Source organism: Staurois parvus, unplaced genomic scaffold (genome assembly GCF_062004578.1).
Source record: "Staurois parvus isolate SC_StPar_1 unplaced genomic scaffold, SC_StPar_1.0 ptg000618l, whole genome shotgun sequence".
Lineage (NCBI taxonomy): Eukaryota > Metazoa > Chordata > Amphibia > Anura > Ranidae > Staurois > Staurois parvus.
Genome location: NW_028318414.1, coordinates 4,635,057 through 4,657,859, shown reverse-complemented (window position 1 = coordinate 4,657,859; position 22,803 = coordinate 4,635,057). Strand labels below are relative to the sequence as shown.

At 37.8% G+C, this 22,803-nt stretch overlaps 1 protein-coding gene across 2 annotated transcripts in view; it reads right to left on the bottom strand.

Moving 5' to 3' along the window:
* The window catches only part of VCAN (versican), a 139,195-nt gene that overhangs the window by 44,004 nt on the left and 72,388 nt on the right, over positions 1-22,803 (bottom strand). For both annotated transcript variants that reach the window (XM_089693245.1, XM_089693246.1), the window contains exons 7-8: positions 19,154-21,475; positions 731-6,490 (exon numbers count right to left, since the gene is read on the bottom strand). In XM_089693245.1, coding sequence (XP_089549371.1) covers positions 731-6,490; positions 19,154-21,475 — 8,082 coding nt within the window. The remainder of the gene's footprint in view (positions 1-730; positions 6,491-19,153; positions 21,476-22,803) is intronic.

The window sequence follows — 22,803 nt, the reverse complement described above, 5'->3', positions numbered from 1 at the left end:
TAGACTAAAGAAAGCCTTGGGGAGCCTAAAAAGTAATAAGCTTCTTTACAAGAAAATAGTTTCAAATCATGTATTAATAATTATAGGAATTACCCATTCCCAATGTACATATATTACGAGTCTTGCGACATTTTATACGAGTATTTTTTTGTACCGCAGCATAGTTGCATTGTAATCATATTAAGTAATGGTTGGGGGTTATGGTAGATAATAATGCAGAAGGGTGTGGACGTGTGCAATGGCCCCACTAATAAAATGTGCAATGGCCCCACTAATAAAATGTTTGTGAAACCATGGCATGTGTCAGTCCTTTAAACAAAGTCTAAAGTGTAGTTTAATGTCTGTGCCCAAGACAGCTCATGACTTGAGATAAAACATTGCAAATGCACATACATATGATTTCATGAGCTGAAATGAATAACATCAATTGTTACATGTTATTAGTAATACTAAGTTAACAATGAGGTTGAACTGTATACGCCATTAACTACTTTAAATACAATGGTATAATAGGTTATACCAAGGTTAAAAATAGTAATTTAAAAAGTCACATGAATATGGCATATGAATGATGAACACATATGTATGCATACATACAGTACATACACACACACACATAAACAGTGTATATATATATATATATATATATATATATATATATATATATATATATATAGATATCTGTATATATAAAAATAGCTATAACGTAAAAAGCATGATTGGGCCTTACTTGTTATCTGCAGCTCAGTTCCATCAACGTTATTACTGGTGGAGATCTGGATATCAAGTTCTGGTAGTGGTGTTATGCCCCTTGCATACTTTTCTTCTTCACTCTGTGTTGTCTGCTCAGCAGCATGTGAGGGAGCAGTTGATGCCTCTTGTATAATTACAACAGGTTGAGTTTCGGCATGATCTTCATCTGGATCAGCACCAGCTGAAGGTGGTGTTTCAGGCTCGGGAGCAATTGAAGCAACTGTTTCAATAGGTGTTTCATCAGAAAAAATGAGTAGCGCAGGCACCTGTGTAGTGGTGTCATCAAGGTCTGTCTCGGTGTCTGGATCACCTGTGGGTTCAAAGATGTCAGATCTGACTGAAACCACAGCAGGCTGTGGAGAGGAGGAATCAAATATGTCTTTATCAGAGACTTCTGGAGGACTGTCTGTTGCATCAGATGGCTCGGTGCCTGTTGGTTTGTAGGTAGCAGTGATGTCAGCACTAGCTTCCTGTCCTGATACATGATAAGTCTCAGAACCAGCAGAAGGTAAAGTACTTGGAATAATTTTTCCTGTATAGTCATATGCACCATTGACCAGAATCACAGTTACAGGAGCCGTGGGTTCTTCTGTACCCTCCATGACACCTTCCTGCTCTGTTTGTTTGATTATTGAAGATGTCCTATCCTCATAACTTGGAATTATCACATCTGCAGGGGAATACTCAATTTCTTCTGTACCTTCTGTTAAAAATGTTGGTGGCTGGGCTGATGTGCCAACAATGGTGCCTATTTCTTCAGGTGACAATTTTGTACTAAATATCTTAGCTACAGGTTTCTCAGTGGTGTCTTTTGGAAGAGAAGTTGATAATGATAGATCAGGCTGCTTTGTATCAAGCTTTTGTTGTGATGTAGCAGTATCCACATGAATAGAATCTGTTGGCACAAGATCTTTACTGGAGTCTTCAGTAGGAAGAACAACTTCAGTAAATTGATCTTTGTCTTTCACATCAACAATAACAGTTGATGTAAGGTACAGCTCTGGTTCTGTTACTTCATGGCCTGCACTGGGCTCATCTATAGCTAAGATTTTAGTTGTACCTGGTGTACCTACTGCTTTGGGAAGTTCAGTGCCTACTAAATAAGTGGTCACTGAATCACTTAAATCCTTAATCTCAATTAGAGGTGCTGTTACTGTGGACTGGTCAACAGTTATTTTTTCTGTTGTATCATCCACTTTATGTATAGTTACACTGGGTTGACTGACTGACAAAATATCTTCTTGTGTTTGTGGCTGTTGAGAGGATTTGGCTGTATCGGAAAAAATTTCAAATCCGGATCCCTCTCCTGAACCATCAACTATTTTACTGAAAGGTGTTGAAAAAGTGTCTTTCAATGAAACTGTAGCAGTTTCTTTAGTCTTAGGAGGAACTACAGTTGTTACTCCAGATGGTATATCTGAATGCTGTATCTCTTTAGTTGCAGCAGTTTTAGATACTTTGGCAAAAGCATCTTCTGTTTCATCCTCAAAGCTTTTGGAAGTTGTTTCTATGAAAACTTCACTGTGAGGAAGAGTGGAAAATTCAGTTAGAAGCAAAGGTTTTTGTGTCTGTGGAGCTACTGTGTGAAACTCAGCATCTGTTTGAACTGGAATCAATGGAGAAACAGTAGTAATGAATGGTTCATCAGGAAGAGCACTTTCTCCGGAACTTTGACCTGAAAATGATTCTACAAAATCTTTTACTTCTGGCTCAAAAGAAGGTTGTATGGATTTAGAAGTATCTGTAACTTGAGAGGTACTTGCAGAAACAGTTAGAGGAGTGCTATCATCTTCTTCAAGACTTGTCTTGCTGGCCTCAGTAGAAACGTCTTGAGGTCCTAGCAAGATATCTGACACTTGGGTAGAAAATTTAGAATCTATACTTACTGTCTGAGGGCTTTCTGTACCTTGGGCATCTATTAAAAGTTCAGCACTACCTCCTTCCTTAGTAGGTCCAGTAGTGAAAGTGAAAATGCTAGCAAATATATCTCCAGATCCATCCTCTGATATTTTTTCTGCTGTCAAAACTTCCTCCTGAGGTGTAGCAAGAGTTGACTTTATTACCAGCCTTGCCTCTGAGGTTAATGATTTTGGCTCCTCTGAAGTTCCCATCTTTGATTTGTCATCCAAGAAAAATTCTGTAGCAATGGGCGTAGAACTAACAACTTCACTTATGGTATCATTAGGTTGTACCCAGATGCTGCTGCTTGTGCTTTCTTCAATTACTTCAAAACTAGGTGTTTTACCAGTACCAATGATGTAGTCACCTTCATCTTCAACACTTATAGGAGAATCTGTTACCACCTTTGTTTGCAAAACTTCTTCACTAAAGGGTTTTGTTTTATCTGGAAATAGCTGAGATGTACTAAAGATGAAACTAACTTCTGATTGCACTGCTACAGGTATTTGGGTTAAGCTTTCCAGCTCACTGGCTGTTTCTATTTTTTCTGCGGGTGGAAAGATGGTACTAATCTTCTCTTTATGTTGTGCTGAAACAGGAATTATGGTGGTAGATTCTGTGTATGGTTTGTCTTCCTCTCCAGAACCTTGATCAATCAATGGCACATCAGGAATAGTTGTTTTGTGTACTGTATGAGCATCTGTAGCTTCTGTTTCTTCTGTTGAAGTTTCCTTTTGTGTTGTGCTCTCTTCAGATTTGATGGATGGTGGTGAGACAGTAGAAATTGTGACTAGATCTCCTGAGCCCCCCTCAATAAACAGTGATTCGCTAACAGTGAGTTTTTGAGGTGAAGCATCAGTGCTGGTCTCCAAGATGATGGCAGGTTGATCTGTGGTAAGGTAATCTGTTTTAACCACTACATCAGCTGTTTCTGTTGGTACCCCTTCTGAGAATTCTGTAGCTGGTGAACTGCCTTTTATTTCTATTTCTTTGAATTCAGTTCTAAGAACCGGAGTGGTAAACAAAGGTTCTTTGTCTTCTTGATCTCCAGAGCCAAGATCAACAAATGATGATGGGGTACTAATTTCTTCTTTGAGTAGTAGTGCACTAGTCTGGGTCACCACACTGTCTTCAGATTCCTTATCTGAAGAAATTGTTGTAATGTATACCTCTGATGCTACCAAAACTTTTTTAGGAGAAGGTGAAAAAATGTCTTCCTGATCTCCTGAGCTTTGTTCTATAAATGGGAGAATTGTGCTGGTTTTCAGTTCTTCCTTAATGGTTTCCATTTTTATGCTGAATACCAAATCTTTAGCTGGTGAAAGTGTGGTAACAACTCTAGTGGGTTCCACTTCAGTGGAAGAAGTTGTAAACAATCCAACCTCATCACCTGAGCCTTGTTCTGTAAAGTATTTGTCAACTGTATCTTGAGATGTAACCTTTGGTATTGGTTCCTTTGTGCTCAGGATAGGCACTGGTGCTTCCTTTGGAGCCAAAAGTTCAGGTCTAGATATTTCACGTTCATCTGTACTTTCCTGAGGAAGGCTTCCCACATCAGGTTCTAATTCTGTTTTTATTTCTTTTAAACTGTCTGTTATTTCTAAAGCTGGCAAAATAGTAGTAATATTTATAGATTCCTGGTCAGTAGGGGATTCTGGACTGCTCACATATAACAATGTAGATGCTTCACTTTCCTCGCCTGAACCTTGCTCTAAAGATGGCAAAGCAGTGCTAATAAATATTCTGCTGGTATCCAAAATATCTGGGCTTGATGTGGCCTTTCTAACTTCAGCTTTCACAGCCGCAGTGGATACTGGCAGTGGAGGAATACTAAGCTCTTCTTCAACTTTTGATGCATCAGTTTGAAACTGAAGAAGAGCCTTAGATGTACTTGTATCAGTTTCAAAAACAGATCTAGGCTCGCTAGTGCTGGAAATGTCTTCAAGTAAGGGTGTTTTTGTGTCTTTTGCAGAAACTGGAGCTGAGATTACATACAGTTGAGAAGATGACTCACTTTCAGAAGGCTTGGAAATAACTTCTGGCTCATATCCAGAACCTGCTTCTAAGGTAGGTAACAAAGTGCTTATAATTTCTGAGGTAGATACTCTTAGGCTTACAGTTTCCAGAAAGGAGGAAACACTTTCATACTGAGAAGTGAGTTTAGCTGAAGATGTACTAAAGGTTTCTTTACCTTCTGAGCCTTCTGAAGTCTCCTCCCCATCACCTGACCCCAATAAAAAGTATGATTTGTCTTTTTCAGCTGGTAATGGTGAAGTGTATTCAGATGAAATAGAAACAGGTGGTGAGACTGTTGTTGAAATGCTTGGCTCACTTTTATATTCTTTCTCTGTTGTTTTTTTGTCAGGTAATTCTGTACTAATATGCAATGGTGGAACATGGGTTGTAATAAACCAATCAGTGAAAGTATCCTCAAGATCACCTGAACCTCGATCAACAAAACTCTGATCAGTTGTAATAATTTTTTGGGTTGGAACTTCTGAGGCAGCCTCTTCACTAAAGACTTTGGTTGATTCAGTTGCACTTGTTGATTTTGATGTGGCATCTAGCTTCTGTTCCGTAATAACAGGCTCAATGGACTCAGTTTGGATCTCTTTCACTTCTTCTTTAGATTGTGTGCTTGTTATATAATCAGTGACATCTTCCAGACCCGAACTTTCTTCTGCCACCTGAACAGATACAGAACTTTCTGTTGAAACTTCAGGCAATGATTCTGCTTTGGAACCTAATTCAGCCAGTTGTGAAGATTTTGTTACTAGTTCAGTTGCTTCTGTAGAAAATACCTTGATAGTAGAAATAAGTTCACCCAAATCATCTATACCTGAGCTTTCTACTTCATCTTTTTCCAGTTTTTCTGGTGGTTTAGTGTACAAGCTATCTTCATCAGTTACTTCAATAAAAGTAGTAGTGATTTCCATACCCTTTGTCTCAGGGACCAATGGACTAGAAGGAGAAGGTAACTCTTCTACTTGAGGAGACTCTGTAGACACAATAGCTCCAAGTTCCACTGTTTCCAGTGTTGAAGGTAGTTTGCTTTCTTGAAAAACAGTAGCTGTTATGTTAATAATGGGCTCTATTTCTGGCTCACCAGAACCTTCCTGAATATAAAATGCAGTTGAAGGATATTCAAGCTTATAAGGACCTGTGGTTGGTACAACTATTCTTCCACTTGCATCTTGTGTTACTGTTTCGAATACCATGTGACTTGATACTAATTCAGCAGAATCAGTTGCTGCACCTGCTTGAGGGACCTCAGCATATTTTGTGGTTGGTTTAGTGCTGCTAATTACTGTAATATCAGATTTTACATCATCAGATGATTCTATTGTGAACAAAGGAAAGTCTTTTTTTGGTTGAGCAGCACTGGAATGGGATAGTATGGCAGGCTCTTGAGTAGTTGGCTTTTGAGTCACTGACGATGCTTGTGTAGATGGCAGATCCTTAACTGTTACCTCAATGTCTCCACTTGATTCAGGTTCTTCTAATTCAGAAGAAGTGAGATCTGGTTTATCTGTTGACAGTACACCTTGTTCAGGAGCTTCACTCAACTGAGTGACTGATGCATTCACTGATGGTGTAACACTTTCAATTAGTTCCCCTTTAACCTCTTCTGCTTTTGAATCTTTGGGATCTGGAGTAATTTCTTGTTTCCCATTAATAAATTTTAAAGATGGGGAAGTCGGAGCAGCAGTGGAGTTGTCACAGTCACTCTCCTCCTCTGAAGAACTTGGTAAAAAGAGCAAAACTTCTTTGCTAATACCTTCACCGGAATCAGATGTTTGATTTAAACCCAATATTTTAAGCAGGTCATCCACTGGGCCTGATGAAAAACAAATAATGGTTTTAGCTTGTAAATATGTTAATAATTCATTGTACATGTTGGCAGTATTGGCAGTGAACTATAAATTTAGTTCATGTAGTTAATAAACAAGACTTTTACTATGAATGAACATGGCAGACAAAGACAATGGAGCAAAGCAGACAACATTATCAAATGACAGTGGGAAATGTCTGTTGCACCCAGTAAGATTTATGATTCAGAAATTAGTGTTTATTATTTTGCTAATAAGTTGCTTTTATACAGAGTTTTAAATAGGTGTTCTCATTAATAACACTAGAAATCAACCAATAATGCATCACTTTACTACTTAATCACTTACATTTTTTCCATTCCTTTTTATAGAGTCTACATATACAAAAATAAGCACAACATTTTTGAGGAATAGCTTAAAAAACTTACAGTAACAGGACCTCATCTTGGATTACTTATGTAAAATGCACATTGTGTTTTGAATGTATACGACATCAGTGCCAACCCATAGTAACCTATCAAAATCAATTTCAAGTTTTTTAACTATGGTAAACAAATTTTGGTTGGTTGCTATGTATTGCTGCTCATCACTGCTTTGTGCAGCATTATTAAAGAAAGTCAGCAGTGTTCCCTTCCCAATTTTGCACCGCGGTGTGAATATACAGGTATGTACTGTATATAACAGCACACAAACTATGCTATAGAATTAGAATATAACTGTAAAAACAGCCTCCTTTGTCAAATTTTTTGTTTATTGCTTATTAGGATGACAGTGATGTCACTCCAGATCAGTACATGCTTGTCCTCCACAGTTAGCCGCTCATCACATCACTGGCAATCACTGTTATAGGAAAAATGAATAGCAGCACACCATCATGACTACGGTAAGCACCTGCATGTGTGTGAAGCGTGTCAGAAGTCCCTGCTCATCTCCTATTCAATTGATATTATGGATAAATAAAGTAGCCACTTTTGCAAATGTTTGTTTACTACTTCCCATTTTTCCTGTAACAGTAAATATCAGAAACATTTGAGCAAAAAAAACAACTAAAAAATAACTTAAAAATGTTCATCTGTAACGCTTTTTATACATTCCAATACCAACATACATTGCAGACATTAGAAGACTTTAGGAAATCTCATATATTGCACTTTCTCCACTAAGGATCTTTAAATTAAGTATTCCATCACTGAAGCCCTTTTTTCCCTCTAAAACATTTTAGTAACACACTGAAGCAGATTTAATAAAGAATTTCAGAATGAACACACAAAAAATGTGTGAATATTTACTTCAAATATCCAGTCATCTTTAAAGCAAATTCTTGTTTCCTGTGAATGAATGCCTGCGTCAATCATTGCGTCCGATGACTTAAAGCTTTCAATGGCTCTGGTAGTTCATCTTCCTGACCTCTGGTAAGTGCCTGCCAGTACAAGGTATGGGCAGACAGCTATCCTGAGAGTCTGCAGGAGTCTGAGATTGCACCCACAATCAGCAGATGCTCTGTAGGCTTCTTGGAAAAAAAAAATGTACCCACAAAACATGCATTTATTTATTTTATTTTTTTTCAAAAGATAAACGTATCCTTTAAAATCAAATTAATATTTCAACTAAAATCAACAATGTTTGTGAAGTTTTGGAGTGTACTAAGGATTTTTGAAAATCTACTAGTGTATGGAAAGCTTAAGAAAAAAATGTCTTGATGCTCATGGCAACCATTCAGGTTCCAGCTGTCATCTCTAAGGTTCAGGTATGAAAATAAAACAAGAATTTTAATTGGTTGCTAGGTGTAACAAGATATTTTCATTTTGCAAACTTTCCATACATCAGCCCTTGACTTGTTTAAAAATGCATCTTATTGGAAAAGACAAATTACAAGCATGTACTGTATATTGCTCTCAAAAGACATGTACTGGGTGGGCAATCTACTTACTGGAGTGTCTCTATAAAAACCATCAATCCCAAAGCCTCGGATTGCAGAAGGTTTTTTAATTATAATCTTCCCACATATACTTTTTCAAATAGCTTGGAAAGGAGGAAAAAACACCTGTGTAAGTAGGTATAACACATGCAGACATCTGTTTTCCATAGGGCTTTACGACCTGGGAAGTAGTTTATTTAATAGATCTGTGCACAGCCAGGGCACACTAGACCTATCTTCTGTACTGGGAATTCACAATTAAGTGATCATGTTCTGTTCTGTGTGGAGTTTGCTCATGCGTGTCTATAGAATACCTAATTATAAAACGTGAACTTTTCAGTTCTCCAACAAAGACAAGTTTGGGAGATGAAGTGCTACAATAATTCATGGAACATAAACTGACAAGACCTGTCATGTCAGTGCTATTTAACCATTCCTCAAAAAAAACTGAAGAGGAAGCTTTATCTATCTAATATGCACCAAGTATAACATTTTTGCAAGCCCTAATTCAAGACTAATTTTAATAGGCCCCAAGATTTGGCTTGGAAAAATGTGAAAACAAAGCTTCCAGAAGTAATTAAGTACCCATTAAAATACATTTAATAAACTCACAATGAGCCTATGTTTGGTTTCAAAGAGACCTTTATTAAACAATTTCTTGAATGAAAGCTCTTTGCACCATCCTATATTGGATGAATAAACTCACTAGGGGTTCCCAGAGTTGTGATGTTGCTTCATTCTTTGCTAGAATAGTATTATTATTCTAGAAAAATGTATACTCCAATCTAGCAATTTTTCAGGATGATATAGTATCATTCTATAATACTGCTTAAGCTACCTGCACAATATAGGGAACTAGGAGAGCACTAGTACATACACTCTTAATGTTTTAAAAGAATGGGATTTGTTACACAGACAAAAGGTATGGGTTTATAACTCACAATTAATACCACTCAGAAACACAAAATATTTTATTCCGGGTAAAGAAAGTATAGCAGGGAAATGGATAATAAAACAGGAGGCGCAACTGAGAGATATAATGATAGGTGAGGATATCGGGACATATATGGATATGGAGGAAAGAAAAGGAGAAGTCTTTAATAAAAAGGATAGATTAAGATACTACCAACTGAAATACTTTTTTGAGAGCCTTCCAAAGATTATTTGAGTCACGGGGAAATGGTAGACACAGAATAGCAAAAATACACAAGATATTAATGGAATTTGACACTGACACTAAATTAACGCACATAGAGAATTGGGAAAGAGATATGGGAAGAGAAATAGAAGAGGAGGAGCAGAGAAAAATGTTCACATTAATACACAAAAATATTAGTATGAGGGAAGTAGAAATAAATTATAAGTGTTTGAATAGATGGCACATTACACCCAATATAGAGCATAAGATGAATATGGAAATTTCACAGATGTGTTGGAGAGGCTGTGGAGAGGTGGGCACGTGGTTTCATATGTGGTGGGAATGTCCAGAAATACAGATGTTCTGGCGGAGGATAGTGTATTTGATAAGAAAAATTACTAAAATCAATATAGGATTAGACCCAGAATTATGTCTCCTCCATATCTCAGAGCTCTCAGTGAAAGCATATGAGAGTTCTGGAATATGGCATTATTTGACTGCAGCAAAGAGCCTGATACCCAGGTTTTGGAAGAAAAGAGAGGTGCCAACTGAGGAGGATTGGATGGGAAGAGTAAATCAGATCTCTGGGACAGAAAAATTGTACTATATGCACATGGACAAGCTAGAGATGTATAATAAATAATGGAAAGGTTGGGAAGAATATAGGAAACAGGGGAAATACATGAAGATATAATATTCCTGGAAGTGGGTTCAGAATTGGGTTGAGGAACAACAGAACAATAGAGAGCTAAGGAGAGTGAGCGTGGGAGGGGGAGGGGAGGAGGGTGGGGGATGGGGGGGTACGGGAGGGGGGGTAAGAAAATGAAGTTATAATTAAATTATATAAGGAGAAAAGATGGTTATTGATAACTATTTTAATAGAAATGTTGAAATGAAATGTATATGATGTGAAAACTAATAAATATTTCTAAAAAAAAATAAAAAATAATACTGCTTAAGCTGGCATATCCCTAAAAATTCATCAGCCTAACTTTTTGAGTCGATATATCTTTACCAGACCACCATGTGTCTTTTCTTTAGTCTAAATATGTAACTGTGATCAATCTTGATTAAATATTGATATGCTTAAGGAGGACAATACGTGTATAAGATGAACACCATTAAGCACTGTTTATATTTAAGATGGCCACATGACATAATCCCAAATTTAATTTCTAGATAAACAAAAAAAAGTTTAAATCTTTAAAATATTTAAAGAAAGAGTACATTTTTATGTTGTGTCCCTAAGACGGTCCTGAGTATTTCTAGTGATGCTCCCAATTCAAGCTTTTGAAGGTGTTTTCAACTTGTCAAAAGATTGCAGTGCAAGAAGGGCCTAATCCTTCAGAGAAGGAGGGACTGTAGACTCCATATGCACTACATAGTCCATCAGCTAAAAATTGCAGGTTGCTGTCAATACACAAGTGACAAGAGCATGCAAATGTCTTCCATTTCACTTATTACTTTATCCCTACTCTGTAACAGATACATTCCCATCTAAGTGCAACCTCACTGCACAGATCCATTGTCAGAAACACTAGCTCATGTGTGTGACCACTTCTCCTCCTTCTGACCATGTCACAAGTAACTAGGTTTGAACTAGGAAAAATTAGGCTACTGCAACTGGAACCTTTGCTGTTCTGCACTGTGTAAGTGAAATTTTCATCTGGATGATGAAGTCAACTGAGCTGCCATGCTTTGTCCTCTATAAATGTTTACAGCTGGTAAAAATACACAGTGATGAGTGTACAGTAGATGTTGAATGTAAATTTAACAGACAATGACTTGTAAATAGTGTCAGCGCCTTTCTTTACACTATTAACTCAAAGCAGCAGTCAATCCTGTCTTATTATAACTCTCTTATTTCAAAGGGAAGCTCACATCTGTGTTTCCCATCCTCCAGGCTATAGAATGGGATGTATGGTAATTGCTTTTGTGATGCTTACCTTGGAGTCCTCACCTGGGCATGAATACTAATCGGAGCATGTCAAGCATGAAATGCACTAGCACTACTGTGGGAAAATAAGATGAAAGGCCATAAGATTTACTCACACAAAGACCCTAAAATTACTTGAAATAACTCTACTGTTACTTTCTCTAAACTTCTGCCAATGCAATTTCACGCTAATAAGAGATAAACAAAGTACCCACACATTTTTAATTGAAAGATCTAATGATGATCAGTCTGACCAGGTTAGACATGACATGATACATCAGATGGAAGATGTGATCACCACACAATCATCGAATTGATATCCTTACACTGTACAGACAGCTATAGCCTTATTTAGATAGAATTGATTTTGATGGAATGGTACCAGCACAAAATGAGTTCTAATTGATTAGGGGTTTTGCACTTAAAACAACATTAAACCCTCCAATTTTACTATTTCCCAAAACAGTTACATTCAATGTATGCATGTTACAGTTACTAGTGTTATGTTAGCTCTCAATTGGCTGGTGTCATAGTTGATTACATATGCATCATTGTAGCAACTGCAATCAGGCTAAGATGACAGCTTTCTTGGCTGTAAAACATAGGTGGGTTTAGTTCCATTTTAACCACTTGCCCTCCAGAGGATTTACCCCCTTCCTGACCAGGCCATTTTTTGCGATACAGCATTGAGTTACTTTAACTGACAATTGCGCGGTCATGCAACATTGTACATAAATTAAATGTATGTCCTTTTTTCCCACAAATAGAGCTTTCTTTTGGTGGTATTTGATCGCCTCTGCATGTTTTATTTTTTGCACTATAAACAAAAAAATACCAACAATTTTGAAAAAAGATAAATTAATTGGTTTACGTGAAAGTTATAGCGCCTACAAATGGTGATATATACTGGAATTATTTATATTTTTTTCTTTTACTAGTAATGGCGGCGATCAGCAACTTATTGTGGGACTGCAGTGGTATTCTGACACTGGGGGGGGGGTACTGACTAACTGACACTGACATCCCCAGTGACACTAATACAGTGATCAATGCTAATAAAAGGCACTGACACTGTACTAATGACACTGGGCAGGAAGGGGTTAACATCTCGGGTGATCAAAGGGTTAATTGTGTGCTGTGTGTGGGTTACTAAGGAAACAAGCTGCTTTGTATTGCTCTGCTGTGCAGAGCAAGACAAAGCAGCCTGTTCGTGCTGACAGGGGAGAGATCTGTATTGTTTACTTACGGATCTCTCCCCTGTCAGCTCCGCCAACAATCATTGAATCCAGACTGAGAATCGGCAGCCAAGACCTGGTGATTGACATGCTGAGGAGCCAATAGTGGCACAGGAAGGGAGTACACGCACGTACCCCCCCCCCATATATATATATATATATATATACTTTATATATATGAATTTGCACATCCCTGCCACCCTGTAGCAGTACTTCTGCTATAGGACGGTCAGGAAGCTATTAAAAGAGAAGTGTGGGGATTTAAAAATAAACAACCATACTCACCTAGGTGGATGCAGCATTGGTCCAATGCTGCATCTGTACCCTGCCACCTCTAAGATCAAGAACTAAGCAATCAAAGACCACTGATCACTCAGTTCTCAGTCTTCGCTGAGCAAAGAGTGATGATTGCCAGTCACCGCTCTGTGCTCTGCCCCTCCAGTGCTCAATAGAGGCTATGCAGGGGACCAGCTCAGGATCTCAGTGGCATGCTACTCAGGCATCTGGGTGGATCCTGATGTTAAAGTTGGGATCCCTTCAGAGTCTGGACCATCTGAGTGCCGTCAGCCGACAATTGACTTTTTATTATTGCATTACACTATTACATTACATTACATTATTAGATTTTTTTTTTTATTAAAAGGATCACAAAGCACATTGGGGCAACACCGGTCTGAAAGATCTGTACAGCTGTTTTGCAAGCAATCTCTGAAAATTGGAGCACTTACCATGGAAGTCATTTTTGATCCTTTTAATAATAAACACTGATTAAATGGATTTACACTATTGCTGGCCTCTTTTGGGGCATGTTATATGTGAACCTGAAAGGCTAACCACTTCATGCCTGAGAGGATCTTGCTGGAGGATACAGATATGGGGCCATTATGGCACTCATAGAGAAACTGAACAGGCTCAGGCTCTGTGCCTTTGAATTAGTATTTAGTCTGGGAAGTGCAGAATTGTATTGCCAGGGAGGTTCAAAGTTTGTAACACACCAATCAGTATGATAGTGAGTGGTGATATTATATTGTGAGTTATTTCAGTGGACAGGAACTGTTCTGAATGGATCTATGTACTCTGTAAAAGTATATGTCAGCCTTAAATAAATATTGGCAATATGTAAATAGTCAGCAAAATGGGAAATTCCCTTTAACATTTGTATTAGACTTTAAGAAAAAGCACAACAATTTGTTTGTGATGTTTAACTGACAACTTTATAGACAACTCCTAGAAGCTGAACTATGCATTAATGCCTATAGGTCACCCTTCTGGGCCCTCTAATACTTACAAATGTATTTTATTCAAAAGCTCTAAATTTATTGTATTGCAATAGTGACTATAAAGCGATGATTTCCATTGGAGTAGAGGACTTCAAGTGTGTAATCGCAGTGTCAAACACTGAGCTGTCTCCTTGGTAACAAACAAAAGACTGGGAGGATTGCGTATGTTACCTAAGAACTGTATGCGATATAGCAGCAACACATCTTTGTATCTAAGGAAGCCTACAAAGAAGGTAAAATATGGGAACCCATCTAAATGAAACCCCTAAATTATGAATGGATATGGCTGATCTCATAAAAGAGGATTCAGCTTGTTAAGCAGTCTCAATACTGCTAAAGGGAAAGCAGAATACAGAAGTCTATTCAAACAGTTTTATGAAAGTTTTTTTTTCTAAGCTGTAAATCCAATGCAGTGTCGCAGTGAAATCTATTCTTTTGTGAGTCAGTAAAATTCAGTAGTGACAAGTTTTAAAATACCCCTCAGACACCAGGACTATGTGAAGTATGCCAGTAACAAAACACTGCTATGTAAAACCTCTTTTTCACCTTAGCAGCTGTTTCACAGGTTTATTAGCTGCCCTGTTACCAAATGCGAGCATGGCTAATAAGAATAAAAAGTAGACACCTTATAACTTCAGGCTTTTGTCTTGTAAAAACTAAGCCAATTTTATCAAATGCTGAAGGGGGTCTTCATTTACAACAATAAAAGTGTCAAATAGCTTTAATCCTCAACAGGACTTGCCTGACCTTAGGTGATCAAATGATAACAGGTGCTCTGGGACTCATTATGATGAGTAGATATCCAAATTCTTAATTTTTTTGGAGGAAGTAAGCAATTTGATTTAAGTTTATCTAACTAACTCTACCCACCAAAAAAATACCACTAGAAATGAAAAAATGCAGAGTTGGTAAAGAATAGGGATGAGAACTTTTACAGATGCCCAGCTCTTGCAAATATTAAAACTTACCCACACTACCTCAATCAACGCTAAGACCCAGGAAACCAGTTATAAACTTCTAGTACAGAGTGCCTTCCCTTCCCGATGGCTAGCTAGGGTCCTCTCTGTGTTGGAGAGAGATGTGGGATAAACTTTGTTGCATGTGTGGTGAGACTGTCCAGTACTTTGCACTTTTTGGCAAGATATTAAAACACAAAAAACTTGTTAGTATGACAGATTCAGTGGTATATGTGTCCCTCGCATCCACTAACTGCTTATCTCTCAATCTAGGTAAAGTAGCCCACTCTGGGACATTGTGGCCCCTAGGTCCAACCCATCCCTTCCAAGTCTCATGACTTTATTTTCTTTTGGCCAAAGGTATTTATTTATAGAGAATGCAAGGAGATGTTTCATGCTGCAGTAGTTTATTTTCAATTCATCCACCTAATCAGAAATGTATTGGGACAGTGTCACTCATCCTGGTGAAGTTTCTTAAATATATTTTCAATAATATGCAAAATGATGGCACCAACTCAGTTGTATGCATTGTCCAGGTTAACTTTATTTGTTTTCTGCAACCTTGTTCCCTTTTGCCAATGTGCATGTTTGTGCTGTTTCACATTATAATATAAAAACTAAATAATGATATAGATATTAAAAAAATGCAGAGCTGTGAGCAGGCTCTAAGAGATCTAGCTAACTGACATTTGTTTAGAAGAAGGGATGAGCAATATTTCCCCCAATGAAGAGGATTACTCTTAACTTATTTAAATTAGAAAATCTCTTTTCTGTCAAAATCAACCAACATCAAAGATAAATTTAGCTACTTTATTTTTACTTTCCCACACTATTTTCGTCTAATGTACCTCTGTCCTCACGTGTCATATGTCCCTTAGGGAATCAAGTACACTCATCAGCTGAAATATTCTGTCATGTCAGAAATGTTTTGAGCATGTAAAAGGATTCAAGTTGTTCTACTCATTTTGTAAAGCGCTGTGCAAACTGTTGGCTATATAAATCCTGTACAATAATAATAAGTCACTTTTCACTACCCCTGCCCTTGCTTTCTGTGGTTTCATGCACAGGCCACAACACAGCACATACTTAAGTGGACATCAGCTTCTATTCTCAGCTTGTTCAATTAAGGTTTGACAAACAAACCTGGAACTCTTCAGTTTTAGTAAATCAACCTTATAGGACCAATATGGAGTAATTTGACACAGTTGGAGGAGAGCTACAGAACCCGATAAGGTCCCTGACCTACGTTGTATATGTAATAAAACATAGTGAAAATGCAAACAGCAGACAGGTACTGTATATTAGTCATAAGGTGCTAAGGGGTTGTAGAATACTAAGATTCTCAATTGACCCTCTGCATATTGTGATTAAATATCTTTTTTTCCACATTGTCCTGGTTAGAGTGGGTTACTGTTTACATCATGAAAAGGCTTACAATGCTCAGCACAATAATCTTAGGATTCTCTTTAATATTGCTAATACATTAATAGGTAAAGCTATGTGTTAATGTTCTATTGCCCTCAAGATCTAGCTAGACTTTGAAAAATGACTCACTCTGATCAATAGATGACTCATTCAGTCGCCTTTTTTTTCTAGACTTTTAGCAGATGTTCTCTTGAGGATCTTTTATAGTATAAGATGCTTACCTCCAACTTTCCAGCTGTTGTAAAGCTACAGGTCCTAGCATGCTTCCTGAATTTTCTACTCCCAGCACAACTGGCAGTATGTGGATTGTTCTCTTTTCTATGAAAAAAAGTTACATCTCCAGCCATAGTTATTTTAGTGATTGATCCAGGAAGGTATTGAACTTCCTCTGTTATAGTCATGAAAGGGAGGTATAAAATGGTTGTTGTTTCACTGGGGCTTTGCTTTACCTTTCTAAAGGTAGTCTAATTTTGTATTAATATATTGGATCAAATACACACTATTTGGCATAAAACCAAAAATTGAATGCTATTAAATCTAATTTAACCTTAAAGTGCTGAGAGTATGCAAACATGCAGCCTCTCGGTGGGTGGGCCTTGATGCCGAGAGGCCGCGTATTTACGTACCAAAATGTAAACAAACCTGTTCCAAGAGCACGTGCCCTGTGCGCTCCTGGCACAGTTACCAGCGCCTAATACAAAGCTCCTGATAGCTACTTGCGATTGGAAACTTTCCGATCATGTGACCACTGTGACAGCCATTCATGGCGGTCACATAATGATAAACTCTGCCCCGTCTCACAGCAGCAGAAAACCCTTAAAGGGTTGGGAGGCGCTGGCATTAAAGGGTTGAAGGGCTGTGGCAACTTTCTGGACAAAGCAATAGGTTCATTTTGGAAGCTCACCTGACCCACAATTGATTCCCATCTTTGCTACACCCACCTGTTGCTCCATTTCTCTGTGCAAGCCATGGGTCTAAATCCTGTGTAAGCACCAATATAAAGCTTACACAGAGTTTAGTCACATTTTGTTCCAAATGGCCCGCTGCACATGGCCTGCTCCACCACCCTACCTGACAGTATTTGGCCTAGGTGGTAATGGAGCAGCAGGTGAGCCGGTAGAAGGTGAGTATTTGTGTGTGTGTGTTTGTAAGGGGGGTGTACTGGGGGGGTCATTTTTTCTTGATGGGCAAAGTGACATATTCTCTTTAATAACTTGATTCATAAGATCCAGCTTAAAAGTATCAGTATTTCGTAGTGATTTTGTGGGACAATGCTTAAAGACAGGAAAGTATATTATATTTACTTGCTCTTATTTTTTTTTACAAACAGATGTTTTCTTGTTTCTACGCTTATTCAAGATGGCCATGGATATAAATGCTAAGGGGTGTTTTTTAAAATGATTTCTCAACACAATAATTGCTGGAGACATGGATGAATGGGTGACTTTGCTTTCAATATTAAAATTGAAATCAAAACTGGTGATTTCAGTTTGTGGCACTCAGATACAGTTCCGTTATGCTTTACATAAATGCTACAATACACTATTGGTAGCAGTATGTGGTCTTACCCTTATAGTTATCTTTATAGTGCTTTACATGTTGTTAGAGACCAGAGTTAAATTATGACATTCCCCATCCTTCCCCAAGCCATCATTCCAGCTGCCCAACCTTTGGTTTGTATTCTGCTATTTTATAAAGCAGCACATGACTACTACTCCAACTCTGTGGGCTGATAAAACTAGTGTTAAGTGAATAAAAAACCCAATGCATTTATAATAATTTCTGACTTATATAAACTATACAAGTATAATTAATATACACTGTACTCTATAGCACTGTAAGTGGATAATAAAGTAGAAGACACTCTCCAATAGAGCCTGGCTGTAGTATGCACATTTTTTAATACATTTTTACACCTGCAATAGACCTGTTCCTGTCACACTAGAACACTTGTGTCATTTATTTTCCTTATTAGAATATGCACCTGCATCCACTGCCATAATCATGCTCTTATGCAGCGACTATAAATGTACACAGCAAAAAATGCAATTTTTTGGGACTCAGAACACATACACAGAGGTGTTCTTTCATACTTGTTTCTGAACCTGGCTTATAATTAATAAATATGAATAGCATCCTAAAACTAAGTAATGTTGAGGAAAAGCAAACTCTAGTCTAATTAAACAAACAGGATATTGTATTAAAATTAAGAGCTTTCAAAATCACCAATAACAGCCATTTATCACATTTTCAGTTACGTATCTTGCAATAGGAAAGCAGTAATATGTACACATAAACCTGACATCCTCACAGACTAAAGACCAGTGCCTAACTCACTCCACTACATCATACTAACTGACTGTCGTTACCTATACATGGCAAGGAAAGCTGTCTGTGTTTTTCATCATTCAGACTATTCGACTATGAAGTGTACATAGTCCTAGCAGTTAAAAGAATGAAAACATCAGAAGTAGGAGTGCAAAGTTATGTTTACATGATAAACCTGTGCATATTGAGTAAATAGCGTAGTTCTTCTTTAAGCAAAAGTAATCTCGATGTGCATTAAAAATGTAAAATGAAAAGTAAAATAACAAACTAGTTGTTATCGTAGTTACTTTGTATGAATATTAGCCTATTGATCCAAAAGTAAATGTTCTCTCTCTGTTCTTTTGACAGGAAGGTAAAATAAATGAAATTTCACTAATTTCTCCTTGCATCAAAAACACAAACCAACATCTGGTCATATCATTACAAAAAAAATAGCAAGGGATTAGAAGGCATACCTGTTTCGTTTTCAGGAATATTGACGATGATGAAACCGATAGAAGGTATCTGCTGAATATCTTTTTCAGTGGATCCAGTTGAAGATGTAACAGCGGTGTCATCACAAGGTGGTTCTTTTGTTTGTTCTTCTGAACCGCCACTGGTGATATATTCTGAATCAATTTCTGCTACTGGCTTTTTACTTGTCAGATCAGATTCAGTTGTGGTCTTTATAGGAGCAACAGATTCACCAATCACTATTGTTCCTTTGCTTGTCTCCTCATCAGGCTCCCTATCAATCAAAATTGGTTTCTGAGTGCTAGTTGATGGGGGCAATGTCCTAGGTTCTAGTACTATTTCTTTTAGTGGTGTAGTTGCATCTCTATCAGTCACAGCAGATGATGGAACAATAACATCTTCACCAGAACCTTCAGTAACATCTTTAGGTTGATCTGTAACAGCAGCAGGAATTTCTGATGAAGACAAGACAGATGGAGGACTGGATGGGCCTTCTGTTATCTCTATACCTTCTACAGATTTTTCCTCCACTTCTGATGTAGCCTTAGTTTCTGGTTGTACCTCTGTGACTGTTTTTTCAGTTTCATGGTCCACCTCTGCAGAAGAAATGGGTATAGAAGCAGGTGTAGTCTCCTCTTTGATAGCTGTTACCTCATCTTGAACTTTAGGAGCAGCAGTTGTTTGAGGCACCTGTTCTTCTGTCTCATCTATAGTTGGTAATTCAGTCCCTGCAACATATTTAAGCCCATCTTGAGAAATTGTGCTTTCTGTTTCACCTTCATCCATTTTATCAGTGGGAATAGCAGTGATTGCAATCCGTGTGCTTACTGTAGTTTGCTGGCCCTCAGCTGTTACAATTTGCTCAGTTTTTTTATCCTGCTCAACACCACTTCCTTCAAAAACAGAATCTGTTGGCTGAGATGATATAATTTCTGTGAAAGGTACAGATGATTTTGGTGTAACCACTAGCTCTGGTTTGACAGCTGGTATCTCTGATGTTTGGCTTTCCTGGGCTGATGCAGTTTCAGTCAAAACAGTTGCAACATCTTTTGGTGATGCAGTACCATCTTCTGAGGTTTTCTCAAATGATGCTTGCGTAGCTGATGGAAATTGGTCCGTTTTGTCTGGATCTGTCCCTTTAGAAAGCACATCTTCTTCAAGCATTCCTGAGCCCTCTGTTTTATCGGATGGGTAAACTGTACTTATCAAAACTTCATCAGTCACATCATACTTAATTTGAAGTGGTGATCTTGTTGTTAGATCAGTGGATTCTGGTTGATCTGGTTCCAAAGTAGAAACTGTTTCAACTGGCGATGGAGTTTCAATTTTTTTAGTGAAAGTACTTTCTTCTATGGGTAGGCTAGTTGCCTGTGCCTGCTCCTTGACAGTTATAGCTGTATCAGTTGATTCCTTACCTTCAGAAGGCAATTCTGCTTTTTCTACGGGTTCACTGATTGTAGCTTCAGGCTTCTTTTGCAATGTGCCTTCTTCATCAGTGACTTCTGCAAATTTATCAACAGATGTGGATGTTTTGATTGTTTCTGTGACTTCATCTAGTGTAGATTGGGTGCTGGTGTCAGGTTTAAATACTGTGAATACTTCCAGCTTGGTCTGTACACTGAAATCCTCTGGATCTTTTGGTGTGAGTGATTCACTAGAGGTCACAGCAGCCTGCTCATAGCTTTTCCCTGGCACAGTGTTATATGCAAAACTGTCAGTCACCTCTGGAGCAGATGTAGCATCAGTAAAGTCTTGTATAATAACTGTTGGAAAACTTTCTTCACTTTTTGCTTCCATTGTTTCATGGGAAAACTGGGAGGTAAGATCTTTTGGGGAATATGTTGATATTTCTGGTGTTTCTACATGGGCTATGTCAGTAGAAGCAGATGCTTCTTGATCTTGATCTTTGTCGACACTTGGTTGAATACTTGTAGCTTCAAACCTCTGTGGGGGTTCTGGAGAACCTGGAGGAAGAGATGAATCTTCGTCAGCAGTCTTTGAAGGTGAAGTTATAGCTTGTTCTCTTTGACCTTCAGTCTGTTCTATGTCGGTAGCCAATGGAGTCACTGTAATTTGTTCTTTTTCTAACAATGCTGGAGATCTTTCTGAAGGTTCTGATGGTTTGCTGTGAGTATCTTCCACAGCGCTAGACTGTACAGTAGACTGCACTTCAGCTTTTCTCACAGCTGGTGGTTTTGTAGGAACACTTGGCTTTGGAGTAACCTTTACTGGCTGTATTTCCACCTTACTCAGGATGCTTTGAGTCACGGCTTCTGTCGGTAATATCAATTTAACTGAGACTGATTCAGTGATATTTTTTTTATCTGCAAAGTTAAAACAAAAATGTAATTAAAAAATAATCAAAATTGTACTGTTAATGTGCATTATTTTCCAGTCAACTATTTTTATTTAAAATATATGTGGGATCTGTTACAATAAATGTGAAATAAAGTTGTATTTTACGATGTTGTTTCAGTAGCTTGTAAAGGATTTTTGCCAAAATATTACTTAAAAAATAAACAATATTCAATGGTTTCCCTATTTTCAGAAATTATTGCCAAACATTTATACTTTTATATTGCATTTTTTTTTTCATTTTAAACAGCAATTTCCTGTTCTTGTAAACTGTCTCGAATCATGTGGTAAATACCTGTGCCGTCTAAAGACAGACTGATCATGTTTTTAAGCCTATCTGCATTGGGTTATTTTCACAACATACCATAAGTTAGTTGTACCATAAATGTTGTGGTTGTTATTTCAGGTTCCAGCTTAACATACATTTCACCAACAGAACACTTGGTAAGAAAATACTAGTTTGATATACAGTCAACAAGCATACAATTATATTTTAGAAAGGGAGTTTAAAAAGACATTGAGGCAAAAGCTACTTTTAGTTACTGTATGTAATGTGTTGTTTGTTAAAAGCTCTCTATTACAAACCCGATACACAGCAGTGCAGCAGTATAAAAAGCAAAGTGATAACTGCAAAAGGATCAAATTAGAATTCTCATATTACTTAAGCCAGATGAGGCCAGGCAGGGCAAAATTGCATGTGGTAATTTAGCCCATGGTGGAATCATTACAGGTGCCATTCTACTATGGGGTAAACGTTAAAGCAACACATAATCACAGTGTCAGCTATTGTAGGGAGCACCCAATGGTCATTTTGAATATGCCAGCTTCTACCACAGCACAGGCCCCTGCATTGAACTGGTAAGAGGACTAGGAAAAACCTTGGCAAGTTCAGAATATGTTTTTCCTATTTGCAGAACCATAAAATTTATTCTACACCTAATCACAATACACAGGCATGCTAATTACAACTCCAACCCTGAAGTCGACTCATTTAAGATGACTACTCAATAATTGCTATGGATACTGCACTTTGTACACAGTAGTTTGGTACTTCCACTGTGTTACTGAAGAAGTCCTACAATTATATTATATATGAGTACTTAAATATAAGGAAAAATGCTGTTCCCAGTTTGCTGGTTCACATCAGAACACTGTGTGGGAAAGATTAGTTCCTTGCGATTTTCCAGCACCATGTTCAAAACGCACTGCCTTTGTGATCTGTTGCAGGTGCCAGTATATTGTTAATGGCAACCCCAAACAAGGGTTACAAATGTGGTGCATTGGCAGGCACCAGACT